Source organism: Gopherus evgoodei, chromosome 3 (genome assembly GCF_007399415.2).
Source record: "Gopherus evgoodei ecotype Sinaloan lineage chromosome 3, rGopEvg1_v1.p, whole genome shotgun sequence".
Classification (NCBI taxonomy): domain Eukaryota; kingdom Metazoa; phylum Chordata; order Testudines; family Testudinidae; genus Gopherus; species Gopherus evgoodei.
In genome coordinates, this window is record NC_044324.1 from 113,666,981 (window position 1) to 113,692,699 (window position 25,719).

At 39.9% G+C, this 25,719-nt stretch overlaps 1 protein-coding gene across 8 annotated transcripts in view; it reads left to right on the plus strand.

The window, feature by feature from the left end:
• Positions 1 to 22,150, plus strand: part of MYB (MYB proto-oncogene, transcription factor) — a 33,078-nt gene extending 10,928 nt beyond the window's left edge. For 2 of the 8 annotated variants that reach the window (XM_030556365.1, XM_030556364.1), the window contains 10 exons: positions 152 to 232; positions 623 to 727; positions 2,021 to 2,278; positions 3,333 to 3,695; positions 5,219 to 5,361; positions 5,787 to 5,901; positions 5,990 to 6,115; positions 7,486 to 7,596; positions 8,282 to 8,389; positions 20,756 to 22,150. In XM_030556365.1, the coding sequence (XP_030412225.1) occupies positions 152 to 232; positions 623 to 727; positions 2,021 to 2,278; positions 3,333 to 3,695; positions 5,219 to 5,361; positions 5,787 to 5,901; positions 5,990 to 6,115; positions 7,486 to 7,596; positions 8,282 to 8,389; positions 20,756 to 20,872 (1,527 nt within the window). In that variant the 3' untranslated portion in view covers positions 20,873 to 22,150. The remainder of the gene's footprint in view (positions 1 to 151; positions 233 to 622; positions 728 to 2,020; positions 2,279 to 3,332; positions 3,696 to 5,218; positions 5,362 to 5,786; positions 5,902 to 5,989; positions 6,116 to 7,485; positions 7,597 to 8,281; positions 8,390 to 20,755) is intronic. The other 6 variants (XM_030556370.1, XM_030556369.1, XM_030556367.1 and 3 more) reach the window with 5 other exon arrangements.
• Positions 22,151 to 25,719: the final 3,569 nt, after the last annotated feature.

Genomic DNA, 25,719 nt, shown 5'->3' on the forward strand with positions numbered 1-25,719 from the left:
CAGTTTTCTTGCGAGTTAGAAGAGAGGAGTTTTATGGATTTTAAATGTTCAGTGTAAGATGCAGGAGTAGTGCTTGAGTTTAACCCAAACACACACTGCAGCTTACATAATGGAATTAATAACTTTGAGTGTCTTTTGTGTTTTGGCGTAGGTCCCTGGTCAAATCCCATATCCAGTAGCACTGCATGTAAATATTGTCAATGTCCCTCAGCCAGCCGCTGCAGCTATTCAGGTAGATAGTTTAAAGATCATTTCACGAGTCAATTTATTAAACATTTGATATGGAAGTTAAAATGCAGACTTTTTACCTTGAAAAAAACATTTTTAACATTCTTAGTGATGGAGAGAGAAAATGGGGAAGGGGAGGGAGTTCTGACATAGCTAATAATCAGTTTCGAGTTAAATTTGAAACACATTAGCTGACATTTAGTGTAATGTCTTTCACTTTTTCTATGTCTGTATTGAAATTCAGGAGGTATTTTTACAGTGGAAAACACAATTGACATTTGTTTTTACCTCTGAGGCTAATTTGGCTGTGATACCACAGGACGGCAAGCCATAAGCATTTTAGTTGCAACATCCAGACCTTTATCTTTTCTTTTCCCTTAACTCTTAATTGCAGAGACACTATAATGATGAAGACCCTGAGAAAGAAAAACGAATAAAGGAATTAGAGTTGCTACTAATGTCGACTGAGAATGAACTGAAAGGGCAGCAGGCATTACCAGTAAGACTGTCACTGCGTGCTTGGATGGAGGGATAGCAGCTTTACCCCAGTGCTTGTCTTTTTACCTTTATACTCCCCCTCTGGCTGTGACACTAATCAAGGCTCTATATTTCCGTTTTAAAAGAATGAAACATAGCACATATTTAATATGCATTTGCTTTATACATTTATATATGTTACAGTACTAAACAATTTGCAGGTATTTTTACTTTTGCAAAGTCAGCAGGAGCAAGTTTGGGCTCTGCATTTTACCACAAGGGTGATAACAATAAAGTTAGCAGAGTAAATCCCACCAGATCTGATATTACTGGGGATGTGTGTTTCTGAAAGTGTGCAATGGTTCATGTAATGAAAATGTAGTGCCTGTTCATTAGATTTTTCCTCTCTGTTGCATCCCTTACTTCAGCTGTGTATTACATACTTTGTAAACTTCAGACTTGGTGCACGTTTGATAATTTGTTTTACTTTTCTGTGAATAATGTTGTTAGAACCTTTAGCTGCATGTGTCCAACCCATGCTGGCTATTACTAAATTCTCATTTTGTCATGCCTAGGTGGTAAAATAGATAAGTAGCTTATTCTATGTAATAATATAGTTAAAGCAAATAAACCAAAATCATCGTAGAACATAAGTGATAGCCAGCAGATACTTTTATGAGTAATTTTTTCTGGTTAATAATAAAACGATTGTGTGCATGATGTGTTAGTTTGGCCACTTTTAACTTTAGTTAATGTTTTGCAATTTCTTCTGTTGCATGATCACACTGGAAAGAAACTTCTGTTAATTTGCTCTTCTGCTTTCCTAACCACGTTGATTTGACAGCCTCTTCATTGCATTGGTGTAAGCTGTAGTGCTAGACAGGGATAGAAGAAGATGAGATATGCAAACAAAAGCAACTCTAACTCTTAAATCCTTTAGCCTCTTATCGAGCTGAGTGTTAAGCAGGGGATTCTTGCCAATTCTTGCTTCACACAGCCAAAGATTTGTAGATTCTTTATGGGACTTTTGGAGTAACATAGTAGTATGAATTTATTGGATATACAATATATATGCCCATGAGACCTAATACTGGATCTAAATAATGAGGTACTTTCAAGATAAATAAAATGTACCATTACAAGGTCTTGCATTGATGAAAGGAAACATCTTGACAATTGTTTCATAGGCGTAAGTTTTTAAGATGATGCAACTACTTTTATCTTTCCTCCAGCAGCATCTGACACCTTGTGCAATTTCATTGCTAAGTTCCTTCTGCCTTTTTTCCCTCCTTTTTTTTTTTTCTTCTTCCCTTAGACACAGAACCACACATCAAGCTACCCAGGCTGGCACAGCACCACAATTGCTGACAATACCAGAACTAATGGCGACAGTGCACCTGTTTCCTGTTTGGGGGAGCATCACCATTGTACTCCATCTCCACCAGTAGATCATGGTTGCTTACCTGAAGAAAGCGCATCCCCTGCAAGATGCATGATCGTTCATCAGAGCAACATCCTGGATAATGTTAAGAATCTCTTAGAATTTGCAGAAACACTTCAGTTAATAGATTCCGTAAGTAGAACTATCAGTTCAGGTGAATTTGCGTGCGTTCTGGGTGTAAGGGGAGTGGAGCTGGGAGCTTCCTATATTTATTTCTATTTTCTGAACAACATAAATGCAAGATTTGAAACTTATTTTTAAAGTAACACATGGTTGTTTGTATCAAGTCCAAAAGAGTGATTTAATCTTATATAATATGTGGATTTCTTTAATTTTTTTTCCTCCTTGCGTGTGTGGGAGGAGTAATTTTTGGCAAACTACAAAATTCAGTAGTTTAAATGGACTCTTTATAATACACTCTCTCTTAAAATGAAATCAAATTAGAGATAACAAAACCAGCTTAATGGTATAAGTGATACCCAATTAAGAGAAAAGTGTCAGGAGTCTGTAGGCATATGTATGATTTGTGCACGCTTCTATATGCTTTTCTGGAATTCTTCCTTGCTGCGGGACATAGCATCAATAGCTGCCTCTTTTCAAAGCTTAACTAGCTTGCATGGCATATTTAAATAACTGGAAACCTTAATTTAATACTGAGTGGCTTACTGCATTTAACATTGGCCTTTGTTCACTGTGATTTCTGGGTATGTCAGTTGAAATAGAGCTATTACATTGAAATGAGTTGTTAAGTGTCATCTTAATTTATAACAAGTAGGGTGCACATTTCAAACTTTGCTACACTCATTCAGCATGTAGTTGCAAGCATGCTGGTTAGAGAGAGGATGAGCTTAATTTGGAGACTGATTAACATACTTTTCCATAATATAAAGGTATTATCTCTACATTGATGTAGCTAATAGTGGTAGGACATCACTTAACTCATTGCTACTTTCAGGAATTTGGTTTCCAGCACCAATGGAATAATATTCAGGTAATATACTCAGTGTATATATTAAAAACATGAGCAAGTGTTCATAATATTACTCAAAACACTAGGGTCAAAGTGAATTAAATTGGGAAGGGCTTTTTTGTTGTTGTTGTTGTTACTGGCATATCGTAATGCTGTATTTTCATGAGGTGGCACTATACACTGTCTTATAGTTCCGTGCCTCCCACGTTGTTTCAGGATCCTTCATCATGGGGTGATCTCAGCAGTTTTGAATTCTTTGAAGAAGCAGACACTTCGCCTAGCAAAGCTCCCTCAGGCAAAGTCTTACAGCTTCAGCAAAGAGAGGCCAATGCGTGTAGACCTGAAGGACACCCTAGCACAAACTTGAGCAAAATAATGTTGAGTCAGGGTTCTCTTGGCTCACCAAAGTCCTTATCTGCCTCAAAATGCAACACAGCTCCGTTGGTCATTCTTCGCAAAAAGAGAGGGCATTCCAGCCACTTAGCCAGAGGTCACAGTAGCTCCTTCATATTTGCTGACGTCAGCAGTTCAACTCCTAAGCGCTCCCCTGTCAAAAGCCTACCCTTCTCTCCCTCGCAGGTAGATCAAGTCTTCCGCACAGATGTTACTAATTCTCAAAAGTCACCAGAGTGTTAACAGTTTAGAAACTAATCCTTTGGAACAAATGACTAATTACTGTTGCACTTATTGATTTCACTCCATGTTTGAATCTTCTTACTGCTGTTAGTCTTCACCACTGAGTTTAGATTATCAGCAAGCTAACTGTTGATTCTCTTTTTTTATTGTCTCTTTAATTCTTGGTGGTTTTGAAGGGGAAGATCGTTATTTGCTTTCTCTTGCTTTTAATTCCTCCAACTACCAGAGTTTAACATCTCTGTTCATTGTAACACTTTCCCATCTCTGTCCATTTTCACAGTGTGATTCACTGACCCAGAAAAACCCAAACTCTGTTTATTTAAATAACATGCAGATTGTGAGACAAACTGACAACAGCCAGAAAATTCAAATGATTCTTGGGGTGGGGTGGGACAGGGATGAGGAGAAAAATTGTCTATGAAGGTCATTCTGGTCTCCATTTAGAATTTTCTGTCATTTGTTGCTTTGTGTCACAGCTGTACCACTATGTCAGCATGGTTTTTTTTCTTTGTGGATTTCTTGGTTTTCTTTTATGATGGTTTTTAAAAAGAGAAAAATAATTTATTGGAGTTTATAAAATGCATTTTATTTAAAGATCTGCTACATTTGCATTTAGGTATATTTAAATGTATATTATTGACTGATCTAAGTGCATATTTTGAGATGTACTATATTTTTGTATGTGTATCTTTTTAATTTGTCACAAGTAGGCATACTGGGTAATATTAATCTTGGCAAAACTGTAACTAACAGAGAAATGATGCCATAGAATCATAAACATCAGAGATGGAAATGTGGTTAAGGCGACACTCTCCCAGTGCAGAATTTGTCCCTAAATAATACAACTGTCTCCTTTGCAATCAGTCCAATACTTGCATTTCAGAACACTGAGTGCATTTGTTGCTTGCTATAGTTTTCATTTTGTGCTGTGCAAATGGAGTACTCTATTTTCAGAGAGATAACAAGTTCAGTGTCCTATAATAAACACTTTATTTACTAATTTAAAAACATGCCTAATATCTTTACATAAAGCTTAATGGAATTAAACCACCATACTTATGAGCCAGCTCCTGAAGTCCTTACCTATTTTTACTGAGGCCTTACTTAGGCAAATGGTGATTGAAGTCATTTGTAGTTTGTTTGATTAAAAACTGAATAAGATTTAGCTCTGTGAGTATGGTAAATGCTTCTTATTGGAACAGAAAGTAATTTTTGTTCATACTTCCAGCACTAGAAATGCTAATTTTTGCTTCATGATTCTCTCAACCTACTGCTCGTGAGTTTACACCCTTATCCTCTAATCAGACACTAATAACCACACATAGAATTATATGTGGGTCAATAAAAATAATCTTTTAATTATCTAGACAGATGATTTTTTTTTCATTTTTGCTCAGCAAAACTAACTTTTAAAGGCAAAATCATCATCTAGGTGTTCATACTATTTTTTCTTTCCATAATTGCAGTTCCTAAACACCTCAGCCAACCATGAAAATCTGGACCTGGACAATCCTACTTTAACTTCCACTCCACTCTGTGGTCATAAAGTGTCTGTTACAACACCACTTCACAGAGACCAAACTTTTAAGCCTCAGAAGGAAAACAATATGTAAGTCCTTTTTATTTTAACGTTGTATTTTCAGACTCACCGGGGTTTATTTTTCCAGTTTAGGACTCAGCCAGCACAAAATGCTGGATTGCTTGTTACAGTCCTGTTTGTTGATGCATTTTATTTGGATTTTCTTTAGTTTAGAAAAATACTTGTATTTTTCATTACAGAGTTTCTGAATGGGTAACACTCATGTATATACAGTCAATTTATTAGATTATTGTTTTACATTAAATTAAAACATGTGATTCCTCCGTAAAAGTAAAATAGCATAGTGTGAACACATGGCATTATCACAGGATAATATTTGATAAAATCCATCTGTCTTTAACTATAGGTCACTTTTCCATTGACTTATAGGGTCAGAACAAAGATGCTCAAACACATTCTCTGTAACAAATTTTTTCTCTCGCTCATTTTAAAAGCTTCAGAACTCCTGCCATCAAGAGGTCAATATTGGAGAGTTCTCCAAGAACACCTACTCCATTCAAAAATGCACTTGCAGCTCAAGAAATCAAATATGGCCCCTTGAAGATGCTGGTAAGAAAGAAATGGTGATAAAAGTCACTTTGATATTAGTGTGAAGGGGGTTCCTGAGGCATAAACTATACATTTTTTTGCCTTTCAGCCTCAAACTCCAACTCATCTTGTAGAAGACCTGCACAATGTTATCAAACAAGAATCTGATGAATCTGGAATTGTGTCTGGGCTACATGAAAGTGGAATCCCTTTGGTGAAAAAAATCAAACAAGAGGTAAGGCATAAAACTTTTACATGCGGTAACCTAAATCAGTTTCACAGCAAACGGTTCTATCAAAGTTTTATTTTCAATCAATCATATGTGTCTTTTTTTCCAGGTGAATTTCAAGATCTTAGTGCCTGAGCTAAATAATAAAATATATGAGCTAAATAATTACTAATAATAATATTAGTAAGACTACCTTTTAGTCCTGGGTATTTTTTGTAAAAGTAACGGACAAGTCATGGGCAGTAAACAAAAATTTACGGCCTGTGACCTGTCCATGATTTTTACTATATAACCCAAACTAAAACTTGGGCTGGTGGGGCCACACGGTCCGGGGGCGCTGTGGGTGCTGGAGGAGGGTGTGGCCTGGGACCCCCGCTGGTTCGGGGGGAGGGGAGCAGTGTTAGTGGGGCTTGCAGGCTCCTTACCCAGTTCCATGTCCTTGCAGCTCCTAGGGGGAGGGTCAGCCGGGGGGCTCCCACCACAAGTGCCAGTTCCACAGGCGCAGCTTCCATTGGACAGGAATTGCAGCCAATTGGAGCTGTGGGGGTGGTGCCTACTGGCATGGGCAGAGCCTCCCTGGCCCTTCCGCCTAGCTGTAGAGACATGCCGGTGGGAGCCAGGACCCCTTCAAGGTAAGCGGTCCCCCCTGCACACCAACCTTCTGCCCCAGCCCTGAGGCTCCTCCTACACACAAACTGCTGCTGCTGGCCCAGGGGCTGCTTGACTCAGGCAACCCCTGAGCCAGCACTGGCCACTGCAGAAGTCACGGAGGTCACAGTCACAGAATCCGTGACTTCTGTGATCTCAATGACATACAGGCAGTCTTAGCTATTAGTACCCAAGTCATCTTCCATTGACTTCATTGGAAGTCTTTCTGTTGATTCTAGTGGGACTTGGTTAAGACTATTATAATGTGCATTATTTGCATCTTATAAAGGTAAATTTATACAGAAATTTGGACTAATTTTTCTAATATTGGTGAAATATATAAAATAACCTAATGAGGACCAAACTACACAGAGTGACCTAGAAGTCCGATGGTTTGAAAATATCTCATTACATTAATTTATCATTTATGTGAAGTCCCAAAATACATGTTCTGTCACTACTTTTAAAAAAGAATTGCAACTTGTATAAGTAACTGAAAGTGGAACTAGTGAATATCTGAATGCACATATTCAAAGATCTGTTATTTTTTAATTGAATATTTAAGAAGTTTTGGATGTAAAGAGCAAAATTGCTACAAAGGGCTAAACTGTGTCTTTGGATACCTGGACCCTGCAGACCAGTCCAGTTGCTGAGTAACTTAAAGGATAAACATTCTAATGATAAGCTGGACATTGCCTTTTAACACATTGTATCTTTTCTGCTTCCAGGTGGAGTCTCCAACAGGTAAAGCTGGAAACTTCTTTTGCTCAAATCACTGGGAAGGGGAAAACCTGAACACTCAGCTCTTCACACATGCGTCTACCATGGAAGATGTGCCAGTACGTACAAGTGTCCAAACTCTAGAACTCTTTCTTCATTTTTAATCCAATATTCGTAACGGCAAGAGAAAGAACAATTTATTTTTGAACTTCCTAACAGGAAAAGTATTGGTTCATTATGTATGTAGTGCCATCTGCGTGTTTGTGTATTCTACACATATGTGAAAGACAAGGGGCAATTCTGGTCTTAATTAGACTTTGTGACTCCCACTGAAGGCAGTGGGAGTTGCAAGCATTCAGATATAGGTGTGGCATTCCTGACTGTCTTTGTAAAAGGCATCCACTTAGAAGAGAGCTAGCTCTACCTCTATATAAAAGTGACTAAATCACAGAGTTAGAACTGGTAAAAGAAAAGCATTTCCACTTGGATCCCATTCTGGCAAAGCACGTTCTTATCTTTAAACTTCTGAGTAGTTCTATTCAGTTCATTAGGATTGTTCATGTGCTTAAAATAATGCTTAAGTGTTTTACTGGATCAGGGCCTTACTCTACACTTTATAATGCTGGTCTATAATCAGACTTCAGGGATGAGATAGCCCTGGCTCCCTATGCAACAAGGCATACTATTATCCAACATGCAATTGGGGTGGGTCTGTTTTTAAAATACTTACATGTTGTTCGTGGTCTTTCTAAATGGAGTGTTATGAAAATTCCTGTAAATATTACCTTTTCTTTTTTTGTTTAGAATCTTCTTACTAGTTCCGTTTTAAAGATGCCAGTGTCAGAACAGGATGAAAGCATTCACAAAACATTTGCCGTACCTAGAAACAGGCCATTGGCTAGTCCGTTGCAGGTAATTGATGTTCAGATATAAATCTCTCTCTATATGTATACTAGACATCTCTTACAGAATGATTTAACAAGTTTTCAGGTACAGAAAGGTGATATGTTAAGATTAATTGACCAAGGTTTAGCAAACTGAAGGCCTCACTTTATCTGTGCCTCACTTTATCTGGTTGTCCATTCAGTGGTACTCCATACAATATAATGTAGCGGATTGGCACAGTCAAGCTATTCCTTTCTTAGCTGAAAATAAGATGATCCCAGAGACGCATGTTTAACTCTACCACTTGAAAACCTCTTAACTCCACAAGTCTTTTGTCCAGCTTTTTGTATCGGTCTCTCTTGACTGTATCAAATGTTTGTATGTTTTACTGTAATTCGAATAAGGCAAGATACAGTAAGTGTTTACATATGTATGTTTTGCCAAATTTTAACAAATAATTTTTTTAGCTTTTTAACATTCAAAAGAAACAACATAGGCCTGATCCAATTAAGTCATTGGAAGTCTTCCCATTGATCTCTGTGTTCTTTGAATCAGGCCCTAGAAAACAACACTGAACAGTGAGGAAATTGAATAAAACAGGAATAAAGCACTTTATAGATACTGACTAATTAATCTTCCTTCACAGTGTTCATTTTTAAGCTAGATGGCTAAATAACATTATTCACCTTTTTACAGATGGGGAAAACTGAGGCAGAGATATTTAAGTGATTTGCCCAGTGCCAGGGCGTGTGTCATTGAGAGTGGGGATTAGAACCCCATAGTTCCTAGTTCTCAGGCATGTGTTCTACAGTATACCACTAACACTCCTGCCCTCCCTCTCTAGCCAGTAATAGTATGATTCAGCATTTATGAATCACCTTTACTTTAATTAATACAGATTAAGAATAGTTTTACAGATAAACAACCTACTTTTGAATTTGCATTAATAAGAATATTGGTTATTTATTACAGTTCAACAAAGCAGCAAAATCTATCTTTGATTAATCAGCTCAAACCATGGTGTATAAAGCAGTACATTAAAAGATCATAAGTCTGTCCATGTTTCTACATTTCAAATGTTAATAATATGTTAATGTCAGTAGTAGAACTGTGTGAGAACCAGAATTTCTACTTAGCAGGAAATTCCACAGTTTCTGAATTTTGTTTTCTTTCCAAATTGGAATGAAAACAAAGAATTTAGAAATTTCCTGCAGAACCAAATTTTTGAAAAATTTTTGCTTTGAGCCAATCAAAAGTTTGTTTTGAAGCTGAGTTTTAAATATATATATACACATTTAATAATATAAAATAAATTCCTAAGTGAAATTTTGTTTTAAAAAGTGTTCCATTTCAGCAATTAAATGGAACATTTTCACTGTATCAGAATGCTTCTTTTCCATATTCTTTTCTAAACCCAATTTCTTCAAAATCAACACATGCCAGTGCAAAGTTTCAATATGAACCAGAGGTTCTCACATGTTTTTTGCTGCACCTCCATTCTTCATGGGAGTCACATATAGGCCTCTTCCCCAACTCCTGCGCATCTGGGGAAGAAAGAGACTCACTGAGGGCAGAGGGCAGCTCATGTACAGTGTGGTGGCAGGACCCCAACAGGCACCTCGTGCCTGTGGCAGCACAGACTGGAACAGACTAGGGTCTTCACCCTCCTTGCCCAGAGTCTCTTGTTCCTGCAGGCTCCAGAGGCTTTAAAATATGCGGGGCTGTGGCCTGCCAGATATCCAGGACAGAACAGGACAGGGCAGCAATAGGAAAAGCACATGGGGAGTCAGTCAGTCTGCAGTGGCCAGGGAACTGAGGAAGGGGAGAGCAACAGGCTGCTGCTGGGGCATGGCAGGACTGCGCTTTCTCTTCCCGTCCCCAACCGCTGGGAACTTCCTGCCTGCTCTCCCTGCTGCAGACAGCCAGCCACTGCGCCTCTGATAACCTCGTCAAGCCTTTGGAATTGCACCCTCCTTCCCAGTTTGACAATCAGCAGTTTAGACAAAAGAGCATTTTCTGGTGAAAAAGCATTCTGTCCAAAAAAAAAAAAAAAAAAAATTCAGCACATTCTAGTCAATATTTATAAGATCAGGTTGCGTTATTGAGAGTTGTCTAGCTAAATCCTGAACACGTCTATGGAAAAGTAAACCCCCACTGAATTTTAAGGTTCTAGGGTGATATTTTCCAAAATGCCTAAATGAAATAGGAAACCTGTACCACACTTTCAAAAGACCAGCCTGGGAGCTTAAATTCATAACTTTATTCAGTCCATGATTTTTAGTGTCCAACAGAGACACTGGATTTATGACTTATTACAATACTCTATAATCCACTAACCCCTCTTTTTGTCCTATGACTACAGGGGTGTTAATGGGCCACTCTACATTGAATGGTCCCTTAGAATATGTGCTAACTACTTATGCTAAACTATCTGTTTGCTCTTGCACTTAGCTGTGAGGCTTTTAGTACCTTTCCCAGACCTGAAGAAGAGTTCTGTGTAGCTTGAAAGCTTGTGTCTGTCACCAGCAAAAGTTGGTCCAGTAAAAGATATTACCTCACCCACCTTGTCTCCCTAAATGACATAGGAGCAAAAATCCCATTGAAAATCAGCACTTGAGCTCCTTAGGAGTTTTTGAAAATCCCTCCCCTAGTGACTTACAAAACATTACTGTCTGATGAATGGGATATTTTGATCTTTGGAAATATTAAATCAAGTTACATTTCCTGTTTTGTCAAAGTAAGTTTCTTTATAAACTGTTATCATCCAAGGGACTTATTCTTTTTTTTTTTTCTCATTCCTCATATCAGTACCTGTGGGGAGTTTTGCTATGTCTGTGATTTAATATATCAGCCTAGCTTTGGCTTAATTTCTATACAAAATCTTGACACATTTCCATCAGACAAAAATGCTATTGACTTCAGTGGGCATGAAGGATGCTCAGCAAGTGTTCAGCACCTCTCAGGATTTGACCAAAAGGGCATTTCACCTAAGTAGGGAAGGAATAAAAACTGACTTCATAACTTAGCCTAATACTTAATAACTGGGAAACTGAAGGAAGAACTAGTAATAATAATTAAAAAAACAAGTAGCTGACACAAGACACCTTGGTACAATAGTTCTAAGGTTAAGTTCTTCTCCATACTTGACAAAGAGACATTCATTGTTCAACCCAAATATAAAATAAAAATGAAGAATGGGGCAACAAGCTGAAATGTTTATCTATTATGACTCATCTTCTTTTTCCCCCAGAGGTGAAATACACCCATTTTATCTGACGAAGTGGGTATTCACCCACGAAAGCTCATGCTGCAATATGTCTGTTAGTCTATAAGGTGCCACAGGACTTTTTGCTGCTTTTACAGATCCAGACTAACACGGCTACCCCTCTGATACTTGACAGCCATTCTATAGTAATGCAGCATCAGGGTTTGACTTTGTGTCTCTCATAACAAATCCAAATTAGCATTAGTGACCTGCAGATAAAGAACAAAAGAACCAAATTCATCCCTGGTGTAACTGTTGACATCAGTGGATTTACATCAGCAATGAATTTGGACCAATATTTCTCCCTCAAACTTGTAGGGACAATCTCATCAACTTAATTTCATCCACTACAGAAGGATCCTGTGTATGTAGTAAAAGCCGAATGTTTTCCAACAGGTATAAAACTGCTGAAACTCTTTACTGCATAACTATATTCAGTAAGTAATCAGGGGGTAGCCGTGTTAGTCTGCATCCACAAAAATAACAAGAAGTCCAGGCGTCTGAAGAAGTGGGTTTTTTATCCATGAAAGCTTATGCCCAAATAAATCTGTTAGTCTTTAAGGTGCCATCGGACTCCTTGTTGTTTATATTCAGTAAGCTTTCCCTTACATTGGTCCCCTCCCTGCTCCATTTTCTAAATGTTATCTCCCTAGGTAGCTTTACTAGTAATCATAGAATCGTAGGACTGAAAGGGAAGGTCTTCTAGTCCAGTCCTCTGCACTCAAGGCAGCACTAAGGCTATGCCTAGACTACCACTTAAGTTGGCAAAACTTATGTTGCTCAGGGATGTGAATATTCCACTCCCATGAGTGACATAAATTATGTCTGCATAAGCAGTAGTGTGCACAGCACTGTGTCAACGGGAGAGCTTCTCATACCAACGTAACTACTACTGCTTGTTGAGGGTGGATTAATTATGTCGATGGGAAACGTCTCTCCCAGCAGCATAGAACTACTATGTGAGCGAACTTACAGTGACACAGCTGTATCAGTATAGCTGTGCAACTGTAATCTCTGTAGTGTAGACATAGCCTAAGTATTATCTAGGCCATCCCTGATGGGTGTTTGTCTAATATGCTCTTTAAAATCTCTGATGATGGAGATTCCATCACGTCCCTAGGCAATTTATTCCAGTGTTTAACTACCCTGACATTTAGGAAGTTTTTCCTAATGTCCAACCTAAACCTCCATTGCTGCAATTTAAGCCCATTGCTTCTTGTCCTGTCTTGAAGAGGTTAAGGCGAAAAAATTTTCTCCCTCCTTGTGACAGCCTTTTATGTACTTGAAAACTATTATCATGTCTCCCCTCAGTCTTCTCTTCTCCACACTAAAAAACCCAGTTTTTTCAATCTTCCCTCATAGGTAATGTTTTCTAGACCTTTAATCATTTTTGTTGCTCTTCTCTGGACTTTCTCCAATTTGTCCACATATTTCCTGAAATGTGGCATGCAGAACTGGACACAATACTCCAGATGAGATCTAATAAGCACAGAGTAGAACAGAATTACTTCTTGTGTCTTGCTTACAATATTCCTGCTAATACATCCCAGAATGAGGTTTGCTTTTTTCTTTTTTTTTGCAACAGTATTACATTGTTGACTTATATTTAGCTTGCAATCCACTATAACCCCCAGATCCCTCTCTGGAGTATTCCTTCCTAGGCAGTCATTTCCCATTTTGTATGTGTGCAACTGATTGTTACTTCCTAAGTGGAGTACTTTGCATTTATCTTTACTGAATTTCATCCTATTTGGAGTAAAGGTCTGAAGTAATTTGTCCAGATCATTTTGAATTTTAATCCTATCCTCCAAAGCATTTGCAACTCCTCCCATCTTGGTATCATCTGCAAACTTTGTAAGTGTACTCTCTATGCCATTATCTAAATCATTGATGAAGATATTGTAGAGAACCGGATCCAGAACCAATCCCTGCAGGACCCCACTTGATATGTTCTTCCAGCTTGATTTTGAACCATGGATAACTAGTCTCTGGGAATGATTTTATGCACTCACTTTGAAGTAGCTGTATCTGAACCTTTACTGCCCAGCCGCTAGACCCCATCTCAAATGAACATCTTTGTTTATCTGAACACCCAGTTATCTGAAAGCTTTGGATGTCCCCCAGGCCATTCAGAGTGTAGTGATTATGATTGGTAAATTTCACCCAGAGTCTGTTCACAGTCATAATTCAAACAAACTCCATTTCACTGCAGATGGAGTTTTGCCTGAGTAAGGACTTCAAGAGATAAGACTTTGGGATAAGTCCTTACCTAGGCAAACTGATTCACTTCAGTGGGATTTTGTCTTAAGTAAAGCCTGGCTCTCCAAAGCCTTTAGGATTTGGCTGTTCAAGTGTAATACACATCCTTTTAAAGAACATTTACATATTCACCCAGTAGACTGACATATCCACTAGTCTATCAGATAACAAGAAAGATCACAGAAATATACAATACCAGGGAAAGAAAATCAGGCTAAATCACAGACTGCACACCCAGTCCTGCAGTCCTCACTCTGACAAAACACGTCACCTCATAGCAGCCATTTTAAAATATAAAACTTCTAAAAAAATTGATTTGTTTAGAAATAACAAAAGGAAACTACATGTTGTACAAGCCTTGCATGTTTAAACAGCACATCTTAAACCTTTAGCTCCCATCACTTTCCTCTTTTTAACCACAGACTGACACCCTTCAGTTTGAATTTCCTGACTTTCAATGGTTTATGTCACAATCTTAATTTTCTTTTAAAGAATGAGTTTAATGGAAGTTAAAAACACAGTTATTTCTACTCTGGGGCCTTGTTAGTCTTCTCCAAGGGCCATTGTTATAGTTGACAAGATCTTTAATTTTCTCCTTTTTCATTTTGTGGATCTTTCAGCATATTGAAGTTACGCTAGAAAGCGAAACACATACACATGAGACAGCATATATAGCTTGCAGCAGAGGTCTTTGTGGAGAATCTGCTAGTGACTGGCTTTCTGGGGATATTGGGATCATAAGGCCATATGTTTCCCTCTGTTCCCAGAGTGAAGCAGGGGATCAGAACATCCCTAATCCTGCTAGAAGGGTTGAAGTTTGTGTGGAAGGGAAGTGTGGCCATGATATATTATGTTTTCTGCTCGTTGGGTAGCCCCCTCTCTCTGTTCTAGGCTGATACAAAGGCGACCTTGCTTCCTTCAGTTGTGCAAAGCAGAAGAGGTTAGAAGTCAGGGGAAAATCAGTCTGTGCAACAGTGTTCTCTCTGGGCAGCATAACTTAGGTGCCAAATGCATCAGAGGTGACTGCTGCCTTAGCAGCTGTGGTTCCTTCAAACAGTTTTCAGAGACCACAGAAGGGTTACAGGCACATGGCAGCAGAGAGGCCATTGCAGCATTATGAGCTAAGCTTTGAATTGAAAGAATGTAATCTAAAGGGGGAAGAAAAATCTAAAGGGAAAATCCTGAAGTCTTTACTTGGAGACAAAATCTGACAAGTGCTCAGTGTTCGTCCCATTATCCTTACCCAGGACAACTCTCATTGGTTCCAAATGTGAATTTTGCCTGAAACAGGGTTCCAGGTTTTGGCCCTATCACCACCAAATGCTTGTTCCTAACATTGATATAATCCGTATAATTATAAAAGCCAAAGGGCCTTGACATTTTATTTTATTTAGCAAGCGTGGGCTACATATCTGTATAATTGGAAGAACACCAGTAGGGGAGGGGATTGCTCAGTGCTCCAGTAAGAGCCAGTGTCTACACTGCAGTTAAACATCTGTGGCTGGCTCATGTCAGCTGACTTGGCCATGCCAGTCTTTGGGGCTGTAAAATGGCAGTATAGATGTTCAGGCTGCAGCCCATAGGGTCTCAGAGCCCAGGCTTCACCCAGAGCCCAAATGTCTACAGCACAATTTTATAGCCCTGCAAGACCAGTTCACCCGACATGGTTCAGCCACAGGTGTTTACTTGCAGTGTAGACATATCATTAGTGCTATTTTATTGCTGCTACTTAAGCAAATTAGAACTGATTATTTCCTAAGCAAATGAAATAGAATTAGTTTACAGTAGCTTGACATCCGCATTAATCTTCACATGGAACTGATAAATAGCTAGTGAAAAAACATGCCTTGGTTCCAAATACTGATGAAATAGGAAAGCTTAAGGTTATCTTTGATGGGTATTATGTTCTGTTGGGGAAATGCTTTATTAGGGCATCTATTCTGCTGTTACTATTAAGTAAGGAGCTCTGCATTTCTACTGTAAACCCACGTCTAATGGCATGCTGTAACTCAGCCATAGGTGCCGACGTCCCCTCTCCCACCCACCCCTGGCCTCACCTTTGCCCCGCCTCTTCTTGCCCCTGCACCACCCTTGCCCTGCCCCCATTCCACCTCTTTCCCCTAAGTCCCCTGCCCGCCCCATCTCTTCTTTGCCTCCTCCCCTGAGCATGCTGCATCCCCACTCCTCCCCCCTCCCTTCTAGAAAGTCCTAGCACTGCCAAACAGCTGTTAGGCAGCGGGGGGAGGGGAAGGGCGGGAAGCGCTGGGAGGGAGAGCAGCAGGGACGTGCATTTGTAGGGGGAGAAGGAGGTGAGGAGGAGGGAGCTTGGCTGACGGTGGGTGTGAAGCATCCACTAATTTTTCCCCGTGGGTGCTCCAGCTGCGGGGCACCCACAGAGTCGGCGCCTATGAAGTCAGCCAAAAAATATCAGTATAGGTTGCAATTGGTCTCAGTACTCCACATACTCTTTAAGTAGAGAAGGAGGGTAAAACACTGTCAGTAATCTCACCCCTTAGAATGTCTTTGACAGTTCTTTAATGTCGGAACAACTGGGCCAAATGCTGCTCAGATACACCTGTGCAAATGTAGAGGAACATCAATAACTTCAGTGACGCGATTGCAGATTTTCACTGGCCTAACTGAGATCAGAATCTGGTCCAGGGAGCTTTAAATATATCTTCCAATATGTGTCTTTGCCCAAAGATTTTTATTATATTTCCATCAGTGTAGTAGCTGTGTATTACGTGACTACAGAAGTGCTTGTTGTGAGTACCATTCTCTGCAAGTATAGTGTGGTAATGCTGAAAGAACGTTTTAAAAATATACAGACAGCATAATATAAGGCAATTCATACCCTGCGTGCAGAAAGGCTAGTTCTGTCAGAAAAGCACCTTTGCACAGCCTTGTCTTGCCTTACTGTTTTGTTTTCTTTAAAGGATCCAAGTTTTTATTTAAAGTGCTTTAACTGGATATCCCATTTAAAGCTTTAACAGTTTGTTTACAGTTCACTTCTGCCTGGGGCAGCTGAAGGCACGTTACAGGATAAGTGAGATAATTCTTCTGCCAAGAGAAGGATGTTCTGGTAGGATTACTGATGCAAAAAATGAACCAAGGAGAATGACAGGGCTAGAATTGTATGGGAACTCATGATAGTGTATATATTCTGTTTTTTTTTCCATTATTCTAATTTAAAGAGAGGAAAAAAACGTCAGTGAAAGAATAAAACTACTACTACAGAAATATTGGTAACAGAAGGCTGAAAGAATTTTTAGCCATATGCAGACTTAAAGGCTGATCCAAAGCCCGTTAGACTTCAATGGGCTTTGGCTCATGCCCTAAGGCTTCTAATTATGGCCCCAATCCTTTAGTCTTTGTGCAGCAAAACTCCTATTGATGTCAACAGTTTTGCCTATGTCAGGCACTGTTAAGTGAGTTCCAAAACAGGGAAGATAATGAGGGCTCTCTAAAAAGTGTATTTTAGTGTCTGGTTCTGACCTGTTTTCTTTATGTCCCTAGCTTTCTGCTCACCCCCGGTCCCTTTCTTTTAATCTTTTGATGTGAATGTTAGGCTCTGTTTTCTGCACTCATGTTGAAATTCTCTTGCAGCTGAGCCCTATTGACACACTTGCTATCTGGTGGCATGGAAAGAGCCGTTCATTGTGCTTCTCAGGCTTCAAGTTGCTTTTCCCTCTTTACAAAGTGGCTTCTTGGACTTCTGTATTACATCCGGAAATATGCTTTGCCTGGGTTGTGAGACCTAGCGATCTGTGCCAACAGTGGAAGTAGAGTTGCTCGAGTTCAGATGACTTTAACACATGCCTCCAGAAGTGAGCTGCAATGCTGGCAGAGCAAAGGCATTGTGCTTTGTTAGGGGCTTGTTCTAACATTTTAAAAACATTATCTGAATAACAAACCACAAGAGTGAAAACCTTGATAGAAATCACATGGGTACTTTGGTCCAAATTCTGTGGTCCTTATTCAAACAAAACTCATACTGACTTAAATTGGACTAAAGAATTTGACTCTTCACTTGTGCTTTGTGTGTATGTGTGAGAAATTAATGAAGTCTAAATTTCTAGTACAGGTAGAAAACATATTAGAAGTCAAACTCTACCATCATGTCTATAGAGCAAAGCTCATATAAGTCACTTTAAACTGAAGCATGTTGTGGATCCATTGAATTCTCCTATACTCCTCATAATATTTTGTGCCTGATCCAACTCTTCTTCCTCATTGTAGCATGGGAGACAACAGACACCAAAAGTAGGGCTTGGTAATGTTTCATTGGATTCTTCCATCTTGACGCACCCTTAAATGAAGGCCAGTTTGGTGAAAATGTTATTTAATGCCTTTAAGTGGAATAACAGACATGTAGCAGCCTGCTGAGATATAGAGATGGCAGGATACATGATTTTTTAACACATACATCTGTTAATGCAAAGAGTCCACTGTAAATACCTTACATTCAAGAATAGTTTATGAAATTGGGACACTCTCTGCATGATTCTAGTTCCATTTTTTAAAAATTGTCAGCTTGTGACAGATGGAATGTTGCTGCCATATGTTTTCAGCTATTTAAAGGAAGACTGAACCTACTTTAGTAGACCAGCACATTGAAACTTCAGAAGCTCATAAGGAAAAGGGACACATACTTCTGTCATTTAAAACATCAGACTTCTGGAATGACAAAACGGGAAAGTTTTCTTTCAACTGTTTACTAGAGACCAAATTTGACCCTGTAGTAAAATCAGTGGTGTTACACCAAAGATTAATTTGACTCTTTTGTGAGAGAATCCAGATATGTGGGGGGTAAAAATTTCACAAGCACCTAAGTCACTTAGGTGCCTAAACCCCATTGAAAGTAAATGTAACTTAGGCTAGTAAATGACTTAGGTGCTTTTGAAAATTGTACACTGGAAGCTGTTTACCTAAAACATATGAGGAAGTTGAAGCATTTTGTGGCATGTCAGATGCACATCTGTGAAGTGAAAAGTATGTCACACCTGCTTTTTGGCTGTGGTACGTAATCTAGACGGAGTCACACCAGAAGGTGTATGACAAGATGAGGTTGGGTCGAACTAGGTGTATAACGTGTCTCTCTTCACAGATACATGCAGAGCCTAATGATTTCATGCCTGACCTAGGACTCCTGGGTGTGGGACTTTACTGGAAGTCAGTGGGAGTTTTGCATGCAAAAAGACTGTAGGATCAGACCCAGCGTTTGGAATCTAAAAATAAATGGGCAAAGGCAAAAAATAAATTAAAAAAGAAAAATCCAGATATAAAGAAAACAACGCTAATATGATGTGCGCCAGCCTTCACCCGGATCATACTGCTTATATGTTGTATCCCTTTCCCTCCACTGGTCATATATTCTCTCTCCTTTGGATTGTAAGCCCCTTTTGAGCAAGGAGTATGTCTGCCTATGTGTTTGTACAGCACCCTGCACAGCAAGGTTTTTATTGGGATATTTGTTAAATGTTATCTAGGATAACACATTTATGTAATCTTTCAAATTATATACTGGTTCCATGGCTTTCCGCATCAAATCTAAATGTCTCAGATAACATTGTTCCCAGTTAGGATAATATTCTGTATAAATTCAGGTTAGAGACTAACTAAGGAGCCTATTATGTGTTCAGTAGGCCAAAACAAGTACCTTAAACAGCACATGCTTTAAGCTAGAGTCCTGGAATTAGGGCAGATAATGACCATGTAATTGAGCAGTGTGGATCTTGAAATGTACAAGATGCTGCATGTTGCAGGCAAAGGAGGATTCGTGTTTGTTTCTGCTGATTTGGTCACACTTTTAGATCTTCAGGCAATCAGGAGATCCACCAACTTGTTGTCAACAACAGGACAATTCCCCTCTTAGCAAACAATTTCGAATCAAGTAATTATGTGTAGAACACATGGAAATTTGTATGGCTAGCATTGCCTCATAATGCAGTTATGTGTTTAGATGGTAAATTGCCCTAGCAAAAGTGTTAGTTTGAACAACAGAAATAGATCAGAAGAAAAATGTGTGTATGTTAGTAAATTCCAGGAGCTGAAATTCCTACACTTCTTGTGGCTCACGGCAATGAAAAACATTTCACCCCGATAGTGAGTAAACAAACACACTGTGCGCAGCCCTCACAGTGGATATGCTTATCTCACTGTAACACTGTATTGAATAGTTTCCAATTCCTGTAAATAATCCAAAAACTGAAATGTCTTAAATTATAATTAACTTGTTATTTCTGTTGAAAGGCAGTTCTCCCCCTTCTCCTTTTTGTTAAAGTGGATCTACGACTGGGTGTGCTAGTCACTACACATAGGTGAAAATGGCTAAGAAGGTTGAACTATGTGTTAGCTGCTGTCATGATCATCAAATCTGGTTGAGGGGTGCAGAGGCAGGTAGAATCTATCTTTATAGAATAAAAATCCAGCAGGAATTTACAGGCACCTGTAGTTTTTAATCTGTCAGAACTGTTTTTAACCTGCAAAGAACGTCCGTAGTTAGGCCTTTACTCGAAAGGCAAGAGAAGGGAACTCTCTGAAGATACTCTTGTACAGAGGAAGGATAGCCTTCGAAGTCTCAGGAGATTTGAGTTCCATTCCCTGCTCTACCTGTTTGATAATAAATCATTTAATCTCTTTCTCTACCTCAGTTACCCATCTGTAAAATAGAATAATGTTTCCTTTGTATATCTTATCTAATTGGATGTTAAATTCTTCAGGGCAGAGGACAGTCTCCTAGTATGTTTGTATAGTGTGTAGCACCCTGGGGTCTGATCTGAGTTGGAGCCTGGAGGTGCTACCATGATACAAAAAAAAAAATGATATTCTACCAGACCCTAACTTCTCTCCTTGTTTTTAAAATTTAGCATCTGAGCAATGCCTGGGAATCAGCATCCTGTGGGAAGATAGAGGATCAGATGATCCTTACCGAGCAGGCACGCAAATACATGAATGCATTTTCAGCCCGGACTCTGGTCACGTAAAGGGTCTACAGACAAGCATTATGGTTTTCAAAACACTTCAAGTTGACCTGGAATTCACCATTCCTCTACATGAAAACTTTTCATGAATGGGAGAAGAACATATTTTTGTTGTGGTACAACAGTTGGGAGCAGCACAAAGTGCATTTAGTCACTGAGCATATTCTTGTTGGATTTCACCCAACTTAAAAGGATTTTTTTTAAATAAATGACACTTGCCTAAATTATTAGGTATTGAATTTTAATCAATTAATTATTATCTTAATGCAGACTTTTAAAAATTAAGTGATTTTTTTGTATTTTTTCAGATCAAGCAGACATAATACACCAGTATTGTTATTTCAGTGATGAAGTGTGTGGAGTTTTTATAAAGAGCAGGTACTCAGACAGTTTTATTCTAAATCACTGAACAAAATGCATTGGTATAAAATACTGCAATAAAAAAGCATTACTACAAACGCTAGTCTATACAAAGGGGGAAAACTGATCAAGATTGTGAATGCTCAAAAATCCATACCGTTTGAAGTACTATTTGATTTTTTATGGTTCTAGACCACTTATACATTGTGTGTTTCTGTTTTTTGGGGATTTTTATTAGCTTGCTTTAAAAATTATTACTGTATGAAACATAGATTTATGAGAACAAATTATATTTTTATTCAGTAATTTAATTTTGTAAATGCCAAATGGATACTGTGTTTTGCTGCTATGGACTTTAGCATGTAGACGTGCTGCTAGTGTAAAAGGGGCAGTAGAGCTTTATATGGAAAGAAAACAAACTTTGGTGTTAGCTAATTGACTATGCACTAGCATTTCAGACCTTCTTATTTTATTTTTTTATATATTTACTTCCCCCCTCCATCCCTGCCCCCTTTTTATAAGCAATACTTTTGAACACTGTTCCTGGGAGATTTCTTTTTTATTTTTTGTATGGTTGTGTTTTGTTTCTCACTGGTTTGTAAGAGCATGCATTGCACCTTCATATGTTTGGGAGAACGCTGTCTTGTTCATGTCATCTGTTTCGTTCCATGTTTAGCCTAATTGTTCCCTAACTTGGGTTTCACATACTGAATCAAGTTCTTAGAAATGTATGGTTCTTTATACTGCCATACCAAACCTCTACCGATATGGCAAGGACACTGATTTTTTTTGTTTTTAATAAGACTCTGACTTCGCTGCCTTATTAGCATTTGGTGCAGCTTCCTCTGCACTTAATTTTTGATATGACAATGTACTTACTGCCTTGTAGATAAATAAAGTGTGTCTTTTTTTTTACTTAAATTCGCTTAGTCTCTGAAACTTGCTCATATTAAACATTATTGTCAGAAATAATATTGTCACCATCAAGTCAACGGGACTTTTTCCACTGAGGCCAATGGGACAATTAGATGAGTAAGCGTTGGCCAGCTGGGCTCTGCCTCAGTCCAGTATACAGTAGTAGTATATTCTTAGTAGCATTCTAAGAGTGTGACTTTGTTCCAGGGTGACCAGATAGCAAGTGTGAAAAATTGGGGTAGGGGTGGGGGATAATAGGAGCCTATATAGGAAAAAACCCCAAATATCAGGACTGTCCCTATAAAATCAGGACATCTGGTCACCCTACTTTGTTCAGACCTAAAGGGCCTCATCCTGCTGCACAGTCAACACTCTCAACTCTTACTGACCTTTATGGGAGTCAAGGGTGCTCAGTGTAGAGCAGATTCAGGCCCAAAAGCTACAGCCACATCAAAAAAGATTAATCTTGGCAACTGAGGGGCTAGCAGCAGCTTCTATGCAAAACTGGTGCTCTTCTGGGATATTGACCACTTTGTGTGTGTCCTCCCGTTTGAGATTGGCATACCAGATGCAATAAAAGCAGTATATGCTGGGTGCGTATACTGCAGCAGGACATCCATGTGTACTTTTTACATGGCTCAACAAACCAGAGATCAAAATCTAACCCAAAACCACTAGTGAGTTTCATGGATAAGTGATCAGGCCTGTAGGGCCAGATCCAGGAAAGTGCAGAGGAGAATCACCCTCTCTAGATTTAGCTGGAAATGAGGGCACTCTGCCCTTGCTCCATCAGCTTTTCAATAAATGCTATCATACAAGTTACTATTAAACCGATTGTTCATCGTACTTAACACCAGGTGCTAAAATTCAAGCTGATGCAGCCATTCCAGAGATACACTGGTGTAAATGGGAGCAGAATTTGGCTCCATCTGAGAGACAATTTAACATAATTTGAGACCCAACCTACTAGGTCTCTAAGACCCAGGGATAAGCTCCACACCCTGACTCCAGCCCCTTTACATTGAGGGGCTGGAGCAATGTAAAGGAGCCCTTAGAGCCCACATCCCCCTGGGGAAGGATTCTCCCAGTATGGGCACTGGGGTAGACAGCCGTAAGGCTGCCATTCAAGGATGCCCCTTGCAAGCCTTGGGACATGCGTGTGCTGCTATGGGAGGGGTATGGCAGGGTGGGGCCCTGACACCAGCGCTGCAGCGGTTGCAGGGAATGCTGCAGCCCATAGGGCAGCCCGGCGAGACTTGTCATAATTTAGACAGGTTCCCCAGGGCAGCCTAAGTTACTTGGAGGGCCCTTCCAGTCCCCAAACATCCCAGTGTAATAAAAGATCAAAAGATGGCTTGACGTGACCTTAGCTGCCTTCTTTCTGTGCTGTGATTCTAAGCTGTGTTCAGTTTCTCGCCCAGGTCATGCACACCTCCAGAGGTGCAGTCCAGGGAAAGGAGAGGACAAATGTGGCTTTACGGCCCCCTGTGCGGAGCCTGCATTCTTGGGTGCTTTTGGCACCTGGTGTAAGTAGGAGAAGCCACAGGCCAGTGTAGGGCTGCTTATGTCAGCCTTATGCTGCCCACACACTGGGGGAATTGCTCATTCTGTGGCTTATTTACTGTCTTTGTAGTCTGATAGAGTGGGGGACAGCACTGACCCTCCGCTGTAGATTCGGGAGCATGAAATGGTATACACAAAATGAGAGAGGGGGCTGCAGGATTTCATGGACTGCTGCTTCGGCAATGCTAAAGTGTTTTGTTTGTGGCATGTTACAGCTTAAGTAAGGGCTTGGCTACACTGGAGAGTTGCAGCGCTGGTGGTGGGTTTACAGCGCTGCAACTTAGTAACTGTCCACACCTGCAAGGCACATCCAGCGCTGCAACTCCCTGGCTGCAGCGCTGGCTGTACACCTGGTCTGCTTGGGGTGTAACGATTGCAGCGCTGGTGATGCAGCGCTGCTCATCAAGTGTGGCCACCAAAAGCGCTGTTATTGGCCTCCAGGGTATTAGGAGGTATCCCAGAATGCCTGCTCACAACAAACCGGAAGAATGGCTGAACTCCGAGCTCCCCCGAGCTGCTTATCTAAAAAACAAACACAGCTGCTGTTTGCTGGAGCGAGCGGAGGCAGGCAGGGGAATTGCTTTGGAAGGTTCACAGCTGTTTGCTTGAAGACAGAAGTCACACGGCAGAGGGGGAGGAGGGAATCCGTGTTGAGCAGTTGCTTATGTGGTCTGAAGGCTATTTAAGAGTGCATAATTCGCATTTAGTGAATAAGAGAGGGGTGGGGAAAGGGCTCGAAACTTTTAAATTGATTGCAGGTTGGTGCTGTGTATGTTCTAGTCCTTAGAACTTGCAAGGCAGGGAGCTGACAGCTCCAAAAATCCACTCTCTCTGTCTCCCCTACACTCCCCCTCACCCTCCTCTTTTGAAAAGCATGTCGCAGCCACTTGAACGCTGGGATAGCTGCCCACAGTGCACCACTCCCAACAGCGCTGCAAATGTGGCCACACTGCAGCGCTTTCCCTACACAGCTGTACGAAGACAGCTGTAACTCTCAGTGCTGTACAACTGTAAGTGTAGCCATACCCTAAGGCATTAAAGTTAAAACAACCCCAGACTTATGCTAGGTCTCGCATTTCACTGAAAAGCCTGCCCCTGGCCGTGAAGGTCTGCTGTCCTAACTGCAAAGCACTGGCCGTTTTAGAGAACGCATTACTGTAACCATCTAGCCAGGGTTTAGCTAAATGGAGAATCTGGAGGTTTGTTCTGGAAATACCCAGTATTGGAACATTCTTCTTTTTGCAAAGGAGTAATCGCCCTAACATGGCATGCAAAAATCATTTTAATGGGTGCCTTATTTATGATGACATTTACGTAGGGAAACTCTTCCTTTTTCTTTTCATTCCTTTTATTGAAAATGCAAAACACCCAGCAGATTAAGCCAGATTTGCATAGAATTCTGCATGCATGTGGATCTTGGAATGAACAAGGGAACAGGCTTTGTTTGAACGCTGTGGCCCACATATTTGATTATTTATTTTTTCCTACCAATTTTCACTGCTTGCTTTGCAAAATAAGGGTTAAATCCTGCTTGCCGTGCTCACCTGAACAGTTCCCTTGGGTCAAATTCTGCTCAAAGGGTAAAATACACCCCTTTGCAGAGGCTCAGCGTAAGTCCTATGCATTAGTTAGGCATCATTCAAACCCTCTCTTGAGGATGTGAGTGGTCTTTGCAAGAGGTAATTGGCTTTGTGCCAGTTCAGCTTCTGCACATGGGTGAATTTATCTCAGACTGTTGGAAATATGGAGTCACGCCAGCAAAGTCAGCAGTGTATGTGAAAGTAGAATTTGGCCCACTGAGGTTCAATCAAGTTATTCTGCATTTCTAGTTTAACAGCAGAATTTGGCTCAAACATCTATCAACCGTTTTACAGCCCTGCAATTATAGGTTCATAATGTCACCAGTGTGAAGGCTTTTGAATTTTGCAAAGAATTATATATGTATATTATTTAAGCAGGTGGCACTAATTTCAAGGCGTTATTTTGTCTCAGGTAGAGGTAGTTTTTTATTT